The 16,687-nt window shown below is 39.9% G+C and overlaps 1 protein-coding gene across 3 annotated transcripts in view; it reads left to right on the forward strand.

Moving 5' to 3' along the window:
• The window catches only part of ADAM23 (ADAM metallopeptidase domain 23), a 205,499-nt gene extending 201,837 nt beyond the window's left edge, over positions 1–3,662 (forward strand). For all 3 annotated transcript variants that reach the window (XM_055120304.1, XM_055120305.1, XM_004601306.3), the window contains one exon: positions 11–3,662. In XM_055120304.1, the coding sequence (XP_054976279.1) occupies positions 11–59 (49 nt within the window). In that variant the 3' untranslated portion in view covers positions 60–3,662. The remainder of the gene's footprint in view (positions 1–10) is intronic.
• The last annotated feature ends 13,025 nt before the right edge of the window (positions 3,663–16,687 follow it).

Here is a 16,687-nt window from a genome sequence, read left to right on the forward strand (position 1 = left end):
ATTCCGGAAGAAATGTCAAGAAGAGGAGGTTTGATCCTACCCAGCAAGGCCCGATCTGAATCAGCTGCCCTGGATGAACGGCTTTTTGCCCACGGGGATTCTGGGTATGATATACTTTCAGCATTGTTGCCGGAACTACAAAGTCTATAAACAAGAACACTAAATGGTAATGACTACAGAACTAAAGTTGTGGGGACAGGGATGGGGCAAAGAAAACTGTCCTTTTGAGAAATTATTTCAAAGAACCTCTTCCACCACCTGTCAACAAATGGAGACAAAAGACAATGTTATTAAAAAGAACTATTTCAGAATCTTTTTTTCTAAAGGAAGAAGGAACTACAAAAAATAAGTGCAATAAAACAAAACCATTAAAAATAGCAAATGATTTTTTTTTTCTTTTCTCAGCCTCCTGGCACTTAATATCTTCTAAATGATTTGGCATGATTTTTTTCCCCTTTTTCTCTCAATGACACAACTCAGTGGCATGAAGATCTAACTTTTGAAAGGGTAAAATCTGCATGGCATATATACAAAAAGCAGCTAGCAAGCCAATCCACAGCAAAACCTGCACCTGAATTCCTATGGTGAAAATGACAGAGGAACACACAGCAGCTGCCTGGCCCCTATGCCCTAGTCTAGCCCAGGCCATGAGGAACCACCCTGCACTCCTTGATCCACTTTCCCCTTGTGTTTTCTCTTGCTCTGAGCATCCTTTGGAAATGGGAGCTGGAATTGGAGTAGTGATGCTATTGTATAGTTCTTTTATAAATGTAAATATGGAGATAAGAGATTTTGACACCTCATTTTCATTGTCTATTGAAATATTTTTCTTGTAAATTTTTTTTCTGTGAATTTGAGTTTCCTGTTTGCTCCCCATCATTTTGGATTCTTTTCTCTTTTTCTTTCTCCATCTTTGTCCTTCTCTCTTGGAACATATTATACAATGATTATTGGCCTTGCTTTAAGTAAGATGGATGTAGCCACATATGCAGGGAGTTTGGGCACAAAACAGGTGCAATTTGAAAATGAAATGCTTGAATGAAATGCAGTGCTTGAAACCAAAAACAAAGAAAATGGGGGGAGATCACAAAACAACCCATATGAAATACACAAAAATATGTAAATGCAAATATATGTACTAAACAGTCTCTAACATTTTTGATGTCATTATAAACATGTATATAATGTAAGAAAGTAGACACCCTCTCAAATTAATCACAAAAGTGCCAAGCTCATGATTTTACTTTTTGCTTTGAAGAATTTTCTTTCCCTATCTTCAATGTGAAAGGGGGATAAACTTAAAGCCTTAATTAAAAAATAATTTTAAATGTTGAAAGCCTGAGGGAAAAGTTAAGCTTTCATTTTACTCATAGCTACTGTTGCCAATATTTTATTCATGCTTCATCTTTCTGCCTCAAAATAAATACGATACGGTAGAACCTCACTGTAAAACTGGTCCTGTGACCGAAGCAACAGTTTCCTTCTTGTGCTCACAAGCATTGTTCAGATGACTTTAATTCTGTGTGTGTTTTTCACGTTTTTTGGTTCAGCTTGCAGTGTGTTTCAGATCTGTGAAATAGTTTCACTGAAGTACAATGGGATTCTGCTACACGCAAAATCACCCCCTTTTTCTTCCAGGCAGATTTGCACATGTAATCTGAGTTCCCAAATTGTTCTAACTTTATTTCACTTCCACGAATTCATTTCCATTTATGGTGCAGAGAGCTTCTGTTCAATTATTAAGTAAACACGTAAATGAAGAAATTTGGTCCTGCCTTTGTTTTGAGTGTAAGGTCTCATAGGTAGTCCCTTAATTGAGTATCTATTTAGGGGGAGCATTTTTGAAGACCACACCCCTCCACCCACCCCTGCCCAAGAACTCATACTCACAGCTTCTCTTGCACTCGCTCTTTTAGGAACAGGACATGCAATTATGGCATCTACTTCTTTGTGATAAATGAATCAGTTGCTAGATCTAGTTTTTCATGCATTTCAACAAGATTCATGACACTAATCTCACTTTTGCTTTGACTTTGGGAAGAATTATGCCCTAAAAATGTTCCCCAAGAGATCTTTCCTTGTGGAAGTATTACAGTCATAGAGAAGAAACCTTAATTTTTACGTACCGCAATAGATCATATTCTTAACATTTTTATCTAACTAGTGCTTTCACAGTATTCGGTGCTACCCAGGTGGGCAGTCTTTCTCTAGAACTGGCTGTATGTTTATATTGTAACAGGACCATGTCCTGTGTGTTAGCCTTACAAGGCATCAAAAGACACAGGATGTGTCCCTTTAGTGGCAGTGGCTCTTTCAGTTTGGAGAAAACTTGGAGGAGACTCAGATTATTTTACATCTCTTCTTGTCGCCACATTGTTTCTATCGCTGTTTGTTCCTACACACTCACTAGTAGAAACTAAGGAGCTGTGCGTGCACCATACACATTTCACTGCGGTTCCAGAGGTATGAAGTTGACCTATTGATTTTAAAATGTGGTTACAAAACAAGCTGAATAGCTACTGTGAACTTTTGGGCATTTCACAAATACTATAAGTACACCATGTTATGTTTTAATCAGAACAAAGTGGTCCCTAAATATTATGTACATAAGATAGGAGTCAATGTAACTTTTTGTTACACTGATAGTTTCATAGGTCACAATGTTAAATAACTTGCATATATGTAAAATGCACAAGCTTTAAGCTCTGTGTGTAGGAGAATAAAAGAAATTCAACCATACAAGTTGCTAGCAATACTTACTTTTGATGGTATTAGGTTATGTAGTCTCAAACACATTGCTGCGTTTTCACTTGCCCATGCCATTCGTTTGCTGATTTTTGTAGTAATGCTCATTGTATTCAGTTGAGCTCAGAGCACAAACATATGACCATTTAATGTCACCCAACAAGAGTAACTGGTAAGTGATGACAGGTTCCCATTTCACCCAATACTTTTGCTACATTATTTACAACACCTGGTTGAGGAGATGTACGCTGACTTCATTGCTCACCCCAAGATACTGCATGAGCCCACTGAACTAGAGCTATTTCTATTAGATAAATGAGCAGTACACATAGGTGCATGTTATGAAACATGAATCACATACAGCTATGGAGTTTTACCAAGTGGTTTGTGTGGTTTTTGTTTTTATTTTTTACTATGCAAAGATGGGAATTGCACAAACTTTTCAAAGACTAGTGTCTAAAAAAACTTTCAAATAATACTTGAACCCTTTCTTTCAATTCATCCTATCATATTCTATAGTCACTGTTGATTTCATTGTCAATTTTCATTTTTAAATGGTTTGTAATTTTTTAAATGCACAATTGGACGTTTTGTTTGAAGTTAATAAATTCATTCATATCTTGTTGGCTGCCTGTGAATGGAGATTGAATTGTCATTATAAGCATCTTTTAGTTGTATGTATTAAAATTTTTGTTAACATAGATTGTTGTAGCTTTATACTCTGTTCATTTTCTTAAACTTTTTTTTCTGTGTTCTCTTGTGTTGTTGATTAAATGACAGGGTGCCTGATATCATCAAGAGTTTTATCACCAAACTCTCAATCAAAGGTTCACTGAAAATTCAAGCAGTCAATGGAGCAAAATAAAATCTCTGATTAATAATAAATATATTCCTGATTAGGATTCATTTTTGTTTAACTTATTGGAAATGCTTTGCTTCTTATAAATCTGGAGGAAAATACCTTAGGCTTTTGCTATGATATAATTTTTTCTTTAGTGTTTCTGGTCCTTGTTTAAAGAGGTGGTGGAGTAATCGTGCTCACACTTTTGATCTGGTACCAGTAGGAGTATTTGAATAAACAAACTATTCTCAATAGACAAGTATTTCATCATGCCTCACATGGAATTGGTCCTCAAGTGATATGCCTTCTTAAATGTCTTTCAGTTTGTGTCTGTGTCCTCACTACTACATAGTACAATGTAGTTTGCGCTCTCTCTCTCTTTCTCTCACACACACATACATACACACATGCACACATTATATATCTATTGAAACTATACCACAAGAGCCTTCAGTCTGACCACTTCAATCTGACCACTTCAGTCCTATAATGAAAATTTTCCTGGGATGTTTATTCTGTATTAGAAAGACCATATTTAATAATACAACTTAAAGTTCTGCCTGTCTTTAATTATCTCAACTTTGTTCATATTTCTATTGCCTATGGGTTCTTATCCTCCCATTATTACCCTACTTAAAATCTCCTTCAAAAAAGCCTCTTCTTGGGCAGGAGAGAGTATAGGGGGTAAAGTTCTTGCCTTGCATGCAACTGACCCTGGTTCAATCCCTTTGACTACATGTTGTGCCCTGAGTGCCTCCAGGAGTGATCCCTGAACACAGCTCCAGAAGTGAGCCTTGGACACCACTGCTTGGTGTGACTCAATCCCTATTTGCCCCCACACCAGGCCCTGTAAGTAAATGTTGGTATTGGGAGTGAAGAAATAGAACTGATATGGGGCCGGGAGAGGGGGAATGTGAAAGGCTTCTCCAGATAAGTGAGCTTTAAACTGCCTTGAAAGATGATAAGAGTTTACAAGTCTAATAGAATGGGACAGATGCTCAAAGTACAGGAAGAAGCAACAGGATTCAAGACCCAGGAAGAAAGACTCAGACTCTTGGAGTAAGTAGTGCTGAGTATCTGACCCAGTTGCCTATGTCTCCTCCCAAGCACTTTCTCCTTACCCCTTTCCTTCTCTACTTCTCCTCCCTACAAACTCGTGTTCTTTACTCCCTTTCACAAACACTTAACTATAAAATTCTTCAATACAATGACAGGTCTCAAGAATACAATGATGAATCCTCAAATCTTTCTTTTCTAAGTCAAATAAAGAATTTATGGTTTTACAAATGCTGGTGGGGACATGGAGGAAAGGGAGCCCCCATTCGTTGTTGGGAGGAATGTAAACTGGTACGGCCACGGTGGACAACAACATGAATTCTCAAAAATTCAAAGTAAATCAACTCTAAGGTCCAGACGGTAGGTATCTATTCAAAGAACACAGAAACACTGGTTCATGCAGATACATGCACACCTATGGTCATTACAGTGCTATTTACAGTCCCCAAAATATGCAAGCAACCCAAATGCCCAAAGATATGTGAGTACATGAACTGTGATATATATATAATGTGGCATATATGTGTGTTATATATACATAAATGTATAATTGGACAAGTGTCATTTAAAAGGAAAAGATAGAATCTTGCATTTTCTCACAACACAGATGGAATAAGAAGGTATGTTACATGAAATAAGTCAGAGGGAGAAAGATGAAAGCTGATTGTTCTCACTCATTTATGTTGTATATGGAAATAAAACAAGGGAATAGAAAATATCCAATGAGAACAAACCATTAGATTCTGAGAACAGAAATGCTGTTACCAAGGTCAGGGGCTGGAGGAGAGGAATAGAAGGATCCTACAGGCAATGGTGTATCCTCTATCTTATGAGCAAGATGCAATACATGAATGAATGTGCTCAGTGCCAGAGCCCTGATAGGTCAAAGCTTAGAAGAGAGTAAGGAGACTTGATGTCTGCCCCTGAGATCAGGAGGATTTCACAGAGAAGGCTGCATTTAAGCAAAGCACTGTGCAATTGATACCGAATGCTGTGATCACACTTTGTTGCATTTTGCCAGTGCTCACTCTAAGTTGGTGGAAATTTATTCATGAATGTCTTAGAAGTGGAGCAAACTAATGTTTCACCTAATATTTTTACTTCATATATCTGGATTTTTTTTTGCTTATGTGAATTATAATTATTATGAGCCATCGAGTGCCGTAATTTTAATTTTTTTTTCTGACCTGTTTATCACAGATCAGTCTTAAATTTGGGGGTTATCAGTAATGACAAAAAAATGTCTTCTTGACCTGCCCCGTAAACGTCTGCTATTTTCTTAGCATAAATATTCCTGGTTAATTTCAGTCAAGTGAGGGGACAGATAAGAATCGAAAATGGTTTCTGTGTATCATTTCATTAGTCCTTTGATTAAAGAGAGGTCAAAATCATTTTCTAAATTCAGTTTCACTTCCTGCCCACTTAGCATTTATTTCTCTTCTATGCCTTGCAGAGGCCACTCTTCTCTTTTAAAAGGGAAGTTCTTCCTTGATCTTTAAAAAAAAAAAAAAAACAACCCTATCTGCTGGTTTAGATCCTTAATGAGAACAAATTCTTTGCCATATATGTGACCTCTGGAGAGAAAGGAAATGCTAAGGTACCTTATTACCTGAACAGAATCGTACAGCTGGGGTCTGCTGATGCGTTGTCGCCAGCAGATTGCATCTACACATTCTTCCCCTGCTCTGACTGCAGAGAGAGCACAGATGACCCCTGCAGAGTTCATCCTCATGAGAGCACTTACCCAACTGATGATGAAAGAAGACCAAATGGGTCAAATATATTGATGGCAACACAAAAGCAAGGCAAAGCAAAGCAAAACAAAGAGTCCTCCTCCTAAATAATTTGAAATATTTCAGACTTCTTCCGATCTCTCTGGAACGTTAAGTAGCTTCCAAGCTCTCAAAGCCCAGTGAGTTTGCAGCTGAGCCCCTTGATGCCTCCGTCTCAGGTCTTGGTGAAGGCAGAAAGGTAACCTGGATTGTTAAGGACACCAGGGAGGCCTCAGGTCTAGAGCAACAGACACAGACTGCAGAGCCATTGGAACTCTCGTGGGATAACAAATGAATGGCAAGCTGTAAGTTTAAATTGCATTTCTTGCAAAAATCGCTATATACCTAGTTGTAAAGCAAGACCCTAATGTTGAGGGGAGCCAATTACCAAATGAGCAGAGCAACATTGTCCAGAAGACAGGAAGGGCAAGCAAGATAGTTTGTTTTGGAAACAAGCTTGGCAGTGCCCAAGGATACGCCCCGATGTGCTCTAGGGGGAACTATACAATACCCAGCAATGAGCCTGGGGCTCCTTACACACACAGCATGAGATCCAGCACTGAGCCCATTGCCACCACCTTTCATTTGAGAAGAAGCCACACAGCTCATTTTGTGTACAATATTTGCCATTTAAAAAAATAGGCAAGGGTCTGGAGCGATAGTACAGCAGGTAGGGCATGCGGCAGGCCTGAGTTCGATTCCCAGCATCCCATATGGACTCCCAAGCACCACCAGGAGTAATCCTGAGTGCAGGGCCAGGTGTCAGCCCTGAGCATCACCGGGTGTGACCCAAAAAGCAAGAAATTAAAAAATAAAAAATTAGGCAACCTGTTCATAGTTTCGGAAAACTGGTGTGAGTCAGAGTGGTACAAACAGAACCTGTCGATATGGGCTGAGCCTGATGGCCCCTAGGATGTAATTTCTGCATAAAATCATCAGCTGTTGCTGTGTGTGGTCCCAGGAGTCACCTACCAGCTTTGGTGTGTGAGAAGATTCGCAGGGTTCCCGGGCTGGAAACCCTGTGAAGAGGAGAGCAGGAATGCTGCTGAGTTGCCTCTTTCAGAGTGGACCTGCTGCTCTCTGCAGATGAGGGTCAGCTGCTGAAACCTCAGACAAGCAAAGACAGCCTACCTGGAAGCACTTTGTGTACTTAGCTTATTCCTCCGTGAGAGATAAACGAGACCAGTGTTGGCGAATAAGCATTATCTCAATACTCAGTACTTAGTGAGGCTCTGTCACAGTGCTCACCAGGGCAGCTTACAGGCTGCCTTCATCTGAAGTCACACCTGCCATTGGGTAGAGTCCGGTGGTTGATTTCAAGAGTCCAATTAGATATGTCCACACAAATATTGAGGCTCTCTTCCCCCCACACCCCAACCCAAGTTGTTTGTCCTCATAACTAGATTCAGGGATGAGCCAGCCAATATGGCTAATCCAGTAGTATCTATGTAAAATTTTGGCACCAGGGAGATAAAGAAAATATTATTGTGCAAAGAGACACACAGCTGAAAAATGGAGCAGAAAAAAGTCAGCTCTGTGTGTGCATGTGTGTGTGTGTGTGTGAAAAAGGTGAAATTCTACCTATTGTAGAAAACTTTGAAAACAAAGTTTAAAGAAAATTAGTCATGAGCCTAAAATTTTCATCAATAGTTTCTGCCACCACAGATTTAGCAGGTTCAAAGTGGTACTTTCAGGGCCTGAGATTGTACAGGGACTGAGGCACGTGCATTGCATGAAACCAGCCCTGATTATTTCTTCCCAAAATCATATCCCTGAGACCTGCCAGGAGGAACCCCTGAGCCCAGAGTTAGGAAAAAGGTTAGGAGAAAGAGAAAGGCATAATTCTCACTCCTCTCTAGCCTCAACCCACCCTCTTGGCCACAATGAAAGAAGGAAATGGGTTTGCATTTCCATCCCTGTGTCTGTGTGTGTCTGTGTGTGTGTCTGTGTGTGTCTGTGTGTGTGTCTGTGTGTGTGCTATATTCTGCTGGCCCTACATGCCATGTGCTATGTTCTGCTGGCTCCAGGCAGAATGACAAAATGCACTTTCTCACCTCTGGGTCTCCATGCTCCTGTTTTCTCTGCCAGGAAGAGTTCCCTTCCCTTTATAGCCCAGATTGATCAAATTCCCGTTCTTCCCAAAGTCATCCCAAATGCTACCTCCTACCTGGGATCCTCCCGATTCTTTCCCAGATCTCCAGCTCTTCCTAGAGAGGATGCAGGAGCTCCAGTTAGTGGTAAAGTGGCAGTGAAGTCCCAGGTGTTTGGTGTCATGGTCCATGTAGTGACTTATGGAACCTAGGTTCAGATGTTCACCATTCCAATGTCCATTTACTACTCAAGAGACAAGACTTGATATAAGGAAAAAAAGACTTATTCTGGGGCTATACAGCAGTCTCATGTCCCCCTAAAACCCATCTGTATATCATTTGGGGGCTTATATAAGCATGACTGAAAAAATAGGTGAAAAGAAGTTTAATGTTTGGAGTTGGAGAGATTGTACAGGGGTTGTGGTGTTTGCCTTGCACACAGATGACCATGGTTCACTTCCCAGCACTCCATGTGATCCTCCCAAGTTATCCCTGTACAGTGCCAGAAAATATCCCTGAGCACAGAGCCAGGAATAAGTCCTGAGTGTTATGAGCCATGACCCTAAACCTGAAAAAATAAAAGGGAAAGTGCGACTTGTTCTTCAAGCCCGTGTTCTCCTTGAATATGTATCTCTCTTGCTTGTCTCTAAGTATGTTTTCTTTCCACACTCTAAAGAGTGGAAATAGGCAAACATACTCTCTCTTTCCTCAAATTTTTTAGAATAAATTTCAACAAAAGCTATCTTGCTTCAAAAAAGAATATGGTTGTGTTCGTTTATGTATGGTTGTGTTAGGGTTTTGTGTCTACACTAACACAAAACTGTTTTTTGTTTGGGCTGTTTGGGCTGGCATCCATGGTTCTTGGATCCTTGAAAGATGGTTTGTTGCTGGCCACATGACCAGATAATTATCCTTTCTCCAGGATCTGCATTAAACCCTTGAAGAATCATTCCAGAGTGCAGACTGCTGAATCTTCACCAAGAGAGAAAGGAGCCCTTGTGTGTCATACACCCCAGGAGTATTATCTCAGGGCCTGTTGTCCTCTCTTCCTGCCTCCAGCCACACTGGGTCTGGTTCAACATTCAGCAAATAAAGCATGAAGACATTTCTTAGCATAGAGGGACAGGGCAAAGACCAAAGGGGGCAGGGGGTGGAGTGGAGAAACTGTAAAAACTGCACATGTGAGAAGCAATATGGAGTCTCTAGTGCTTGTTTACTTACATGGCAACGTCACTTTATTCCCATTTTATAATTGATAGAACTCCACGTGGGGGAAAGCACCTTCACCCAGATCACCATTCCACTGCTCTCCAAGCAGTCCAGATGGAGACAGTCCACTTGTAGATTCTTTTCTTACCCCAGGAGAACATGGAACACACATCTCTTTCACTGTCTCTGTGTCTGTGTTTATATCTGTCTGCCTGTCTGTCTGTCTGTCACCCTCTCTCTCTCTGTCTTTCTTACACACACACATACACACACACACACACACACAAGAATTGGGTGGAAGCAGCAGATGGTTGTACTGAACCTCTTGCTTCTAGCCATTGTGGATTCTAGGAGGACCTCTGTTGGCACCACTATTGAATGTCATCAAGGGGAGAAAGAAGATCCAACTAGTTGAAAGAATCTGCATTGCAACAACTCTAAGTATAAAACTTTAACCCTTTTCCTGGGAACTAGAGAGGGACAGCAAGACAGAAAAAAAGGCTGAGAATTCCTCCAGCACTCTCCTGGGACAAAATATGTTAGCCTACTTGAAGTAACTGCTAGATTTTAAGTGAAAGAAGAAATAAGATTTTTCTGTTACCTCTAGTGAGCTAAAGAGTTTTCAGTATCAAAATGAATGAAAAACAAAGGAAGTGCCTCTTCCTATTCTATATTATAATGAGCTTCACTGAGTTGAGCAATTTAAACATCTACTAAGTGAAAGAATTTGGGTCAGAAAGGGATGATTAGATGCCATTGTACAGAATGTTAGAGTTCAGCAAAACAACTGAGAAATTGGGAGGTAATAACCTTTATTTTAAAGTTTTTTTTAAAGATTACTTCTTTAAATTGAATCACGGTTACTCAGTTCATAATTTAGGTTTAGTCCAATAATGTTCTAGCACCTGTCCCTTCATCAGTGTACATTTCCCATCACTAATGTCCCCCATTTTCCCCTTCCACTCCCACCTCCCTCGTCTATGGCTGGAACTTTATCTCTCTCTCTCTCTCTCTCTCTCTCTCTCTCTTTCTGTCTCTCTCTCTTTCCTTTTGGAAATTATGGTTTGCAGTACAGATGCTGAAAGGTTATCATGTAAATCTCTTTACCAACTTTTAACATTCAATTCCTGTCTAAAGTGATCATTTCCAACTATTATTGTCATACTGGTCCCTTCTTTATCTTAACTGCCCTTTGCCCCCCCCCCACACACATTTGTTTTTGCTTTGCTTTTGGGGTCACACCCGGTGATGCACAGGGGTTACTCCTGGCTCTGCACTCAGGAATTATCCTTGTTGGTGCTCAGGGAACCATATGGGATGCTGGAAATCGAACCTGGGTCGGCTGCATGCAAGGCAAACGCCCTACCCACTGTACTATTGCTCCAGCCCCACCCCACCCCCCACACACACATTTGTGGCAAGCTTGGTTGAAAGCTTGCCACAGGAGAATGGCCATTTATGATGAAAATTTCTCCAGGTCAGAAAATTACAGGTAAACTCTGATATAAATATAGCAGATGAAGATGTTTAAAATGCTGCTTTAAAGATATAGGGAGGAAAACAACAACATTCTCTGAATGAAGTATCATTTGAGATGATATCTGAACAACTGGTGAACTAGGAACAGACTGATATATGGAGCAAAGTGTTTCAGCTTGAACTAGTAGGATATACAAGTTTGACTGAAATGGCAAAAACCAAAGTACCAGTGGCTTCAACTAAATGGAGTTTTTCTACTGCATGAGCCACCCGGAGCTCCACACATCCACCACCTCCTTTCTCTGTGATACTTAGGAACCTGCTTCCATCTCCGGGAACAAATTCACTGACCCAGCTCCTACCATCCCACCTGCTTTCAAGGAAGCAGGAAAAATGCAGCAAACATGAAAGACCAACCATTTCCTTTGAATACCAATTGTATTACATTCTATTACAGGCACTGGTTAGAATTTAGTCACATTTCCACACCGATTTGCAAAAAAGATTTGAAATTGTAAATTTAGAAATATTATTACTAAAAACGAAAGGGTATAAAGTGATGGCATTCTGACACTATGCTTATAAAAAAGTGCTGTGGGAAAATTGAGAGAGTGGATGGTGATTTGGGCATAGGTACATGAAGTTCTGTACAGATCCAATCTAGGAATTAAGAAGTTCTAGAGGGTTTATTCCCCCTTATGCTGAGAGTGATGCTTAAACATGGACAATCACCTGTTGGACCTTTGGAGGAATTAACTCTAGTGAAGAAAATTGTCCTCTTCCAAATTGGTTCCAGCAAATGATAGTCATTTGGGAGTTATCATCCCCTTCCCTCATCTCTGAACAGCCCTCAAGGGCTCCCTAAAAAACAGCTCCCTAAACTCCACTGTTCCTGGATTTATATGGAAGCTCATCTTGCTCTGCACAGTCCACCTTCCTTTCTTACTTCCCCTTCCACAAGTGCAGAAAAGCACTCCAGACCTTCTGCTCACTGCCCACTGCCTCAGAGTCTGCTTCCCAGAGAACCCCATATGGAACAGGCACCAAGAAGTTGGGTTTTATAGTGTCTCAAGGGAACTGACCTCACATGCTGGGGGGAAAGGTAGCTGAGGTAGAGAAGGGAACACTAAGTAGAAGATGTTGGGAAGACCCACTCGGGTTGAAAGATGCGTGATGAAAGTAGACCATAGATCAAACATGAAGGCCACTCAATACTTCTATTGCAAACTTCACGGTGGGGTGGTGGGGGATGGAGTGGTGGGAGGGATGCTGGGAACATTGGTGGAGGAGAACGGGCACTAGTGGAGGGATGGGTAAATAATCACTGTATGATTTAAATGCAAACACAAAAGTTCATAAGTTTGTAACTGTATCTCACAGCGATTCACTAATAAAAACTTTTAAAAATAAAAAAAAATTTAAAAAAAGGATATTGAGGGGAAAAGAAGAAGGTGAGGAATGAACTGAATCCCCGGGTAAAATGGTGATCCTAAACTGTCAATCCTATAGAACTTCCAAGGTTTCCAAGAGTCAGAACACTGGGAACCTCATTTCCAGTTAGTAGTATATAAGATAGATTGTGGGTAAGAGAGGCAGGAAGTGGGTAGATTAAATTAAACTACCTGGACCTAGCGCAGAGCCGGGATGCTAAAACACCAAAATAGGGCTGTGGAAATGCTCAGAACAGTGGAGGGAAGCAAGCACAGGCAACAACCTAGGCAGTTCATTTTGGTAATCAAGAAAGAGATGTAGAAGAGATAAAGGTCTAGTTTCTTACCTAATGATTAGGACAATGAAGGACAGTGGGAGAGAGACTGATTAAGGGTCAAATATATATTCCAGTTTAGATTTTGATCTGAAGAGCTTAATAAAATCTAAATAAAAATGCCCAACATGTTTTTAAAACAATAATATGGAACACTTCGAGAAATTTGGATGAAAAATGCTTACTTGAGAACCATCTACAACTGTAATAATGAATGCAATGAAACTGAAGAAAGTTTCTGAGAAGATATTACTGAAGGGAACCAGGGGAGCTGAGAAAGGAAAGGAACGAAGAGATTGGCAAAAACATGAAATAAAGGCAGTACAGGAAGAATACTTCCACAAGGAAGGAACTGTGTATAAAAAGATTATAGCATAAAAATTTAATTGAAATCTACAGGTTCCAAGAACAGAAATTAGCAAAAAGGACACATCTGATAAATGCCATAGTCATAATTCCAGTGACATAAAATCAATAATGGCTTTCCATAAATAATAGCATACAACTCAAATGCCTTGGAACTTCATTAAGATATCCCAAACTGGAGCCAGAGTGATAAAAGCAGTTAAGGTGCTTGCCTTGCATGCAGCCTACTTGGCTTCGATCCACTGCCACATATGGTTGCCCTGAACCCTGCCAAGAGTGATTCTTGAGTGCAGAGCCAGGAGTAAGCCCTGAGCACAACTGTGTGTGGCCCAACCCCTTGGTTCAAGAGAAAGATATTCAAAATGTTTTAACATAATGTGGATAAAACAATACAATAAATTTTTGACAATATCTTTGTGTAGCAAAAGTGAGTTTTAAAACATTTTGTTCTCATTGCTATGCTTTCCTTAGCCTATAAATTGAAACTATAAGCATCTAGTTCAGTTTAGTACATACACACACACACATACACACACACACACACATACACAAAATCTGTTTTGTAATCCAGGACTAAGGGTTTGTCATTATTCTATATTATCTGTTCCCTATCCCCTTGTTTTGTTTCTCTGTTTGCTACAGATGCACAAGACTATGTATTACTTATTTATCTTTTCCCCCTGAGTTATTTTCCTTAAAATGATGCTCTATCCAAGTTGCAGTGAACTGCTTGATTTAACCTTTTCTAACAGCTGCATAGTATTACATTGTGTCTGCATACTACAATGTCTTTATTCATTTTTTGTGGGACATTTGGGTTCTTTCCATATCCTAGCTATTATACCAATTGCTGTGATGGACACAGGTGCATATCACTGTCACTGTCATCCTGCTGCTCATCGATTTGTTTGAGCGGGCACCAGTAACGTCTCTCATTGAGAGACTTATTGTTACTGTTTTTGGCATATCCAATACGCACGGGTAGCTTGCTAGGCTCTGCCGTGCGGGCTCGATACTCTCAGTAGCTTGCCGGCCTCTCTAAGAGGGGCGGAGGAATCGAACTCCTGTCGGCTGCGTGAAAGGCGAACGCCCAACCGCTGTGCTATCACTCCAGCCCACAGGTGTATATAGATTTTTAATTTTTTTTTATTTTAGTTATTTGTTAAGTTGTTTATTATTGGGTTTCAGGCACACAATCCCTTCACCAGTGTCTACTTCCCTCCACCAATATCACCTCTACCCCTACCTTATTTCCCTCCCACTACCAGCCTGCCTCTATAAAAGGCACTTTTATTTTTTAATTTTAATTTAATTTTATTTTATTTTGCTTTTGGGGTCACACCTGGCTATGCACAGGGGTTACTCCTAGCTCTGCACTCAGGAATCACCCCTGGCGGTGCTCAGGGGACCATATGGGATGCTGGGAATCGAACCTCGGTCAGCCACACGCAAGGCAAACGCCCTACCCGATGTGCTATCGCTCCAGCCCAATAAAAGGCACTTTTAAAGTAACTTTTGGTACTGTGTTTTACAATTCTGTTACTGTTAAGGTTTCATGCATAACAGTTTACTACCTCTCCATACCCTCTCCCCCCATAGGTTGACGGCTTCCTTCTATTATTTTTGTGGTATTCTTTTTCTTGTTCTTTTCCAACCCCCTCCCCTGTGGCATGCTTTCTACTGGAGACTACTTCTCAAGTTCTTTGTTACTGTTGCCTTTGGGCATTTGTAATTCCCCTGTTATGTTTCCTTTTATTGCATACATAAGAGAGATCGCTCTGTATTGGTTTCTCTCCCTTTGACTAACTTCACTGAGCATACCTTTCAGATTCATCCAGGTAGCAAATTACGTGATTTTTATCTTTTCTTCTGGCCATATAATTTATTCCAGTGAATTAATTTTGGTGTATTTTGTGGGTAGATGGCAAAACTAGAATTGATGGGTCATATGTGAGCTCTATTCTTACCTGTTTAAGAAAATCTGTTTTTTTTTCTATAGGGTTGAACCAGATGACATTTATACCAACAGTAAATATGAGTTTTTTCCCTCACACTCCCTCTGATACTGGTTGTTTCCGGTCTTTGATATTTGCCATTCTCACTGGTATGAGATGCCATTTCATTTTGATTTGCGTTTCCCTGATAAGTGATGATGAACATTTTTTTCATATGACTACTATGTTACCGGACCTCCTGTGGGGATGGATCCAACATTGCTCAGGGCTAGCAATTTTTTAATTTATATCACTTCTTTGGGAAAACTTCTAGTTTCTCTCCATTTTTGTGATGGCATTATGAATTTATTTTTGTGCTTGAGTATTGAGAATGCTTCATATGTCTTAGATATTAGACCCTTTTCTATGTGTTCCCATTCAAAAATTTGAAATAAAAAGGATATTTCCCATTTTAATTTTAGTCCAAGTTCCTTTCTCATGTGAAATCTTATTAATTTTATGGGGTCTCATTTTTTTTTGTTTTTGTTATATTTGCCAGTGGAGTAAAATCATTGAGAGCACCTCTGAGATACATATCCTGGAGAGTTCTTTCTATGTTTTTCTTAATATATTTTATGGATTCTAGTTTAATATTGACATCTTTAATCTGCTTTGCATAATTCTTGGTTCTTAACATATAATACCATTCAGCCATTGGCCTTTTGTATACATACATATGTAAATATATTTATTTATTTTCTTATCCCATTATTTACTTAATATCTTGCAACAACCATCTGAATATACCTCGTGATTAACAAATATTAGTTCCAACGTATTGTAGCTAACACTAAGATGATCTCTGTGCAACTCTTCCATAGTTTTCATCAATTTCTTCTGGTAATATAATTACTACCTTTATTCTTGTGTGTCAGTGTGGGGATGGAGAGGTCTGAGCCACATCTTGTTCTGATCAGAGCTTACTCTATAATAAGAGATTATTCCTTGTGGTGCTCAGGGATTGAACAAATTGACCACATGCAAGTCAAGGTGGTTTTTTTTTCAATCTCTGTACTATTTCTTTACCTCCTACTACTTTTCTTTCACCTTATAATAATAATGTGATACCATTTGAGATGGACTGGAGCGATAGCACAGTAGGTAGTGCGGTTGCCTTGCATGTGGCTGACCCGGGTTCAATTCCTCCATCCTTTTCAGAGAGGCAGGCAAGCTATCAAGAGTATCCCGCCCACATGGCAGAGCCTGATAAGCTACCTGTGGCATATTCGATATGCCAAAAATAGTAACGACAAGTCTCACAAGGGAGATGTTATTGGTGCACGCTTGAGCAAATCGATGAACAACAGGATGACAGTGCTACAGTACTACCATTTAAAATATATATGATTATATTCTTTTATGCAATTTTA

This window comes from Sorex araneus, chromosome X (genome assembly GCF_027595985.1).
Source record: "Sorex araneus isolate mSorAra2 chromosome X, mSorAra2.pri, whole genome shotgun sequence".
Lineage (NCBI taxonomy): Eukaryota > Metazoa > Chordata > Mammalia > Eulipotyphla > Soricidae > Sorex > Sorex araneus.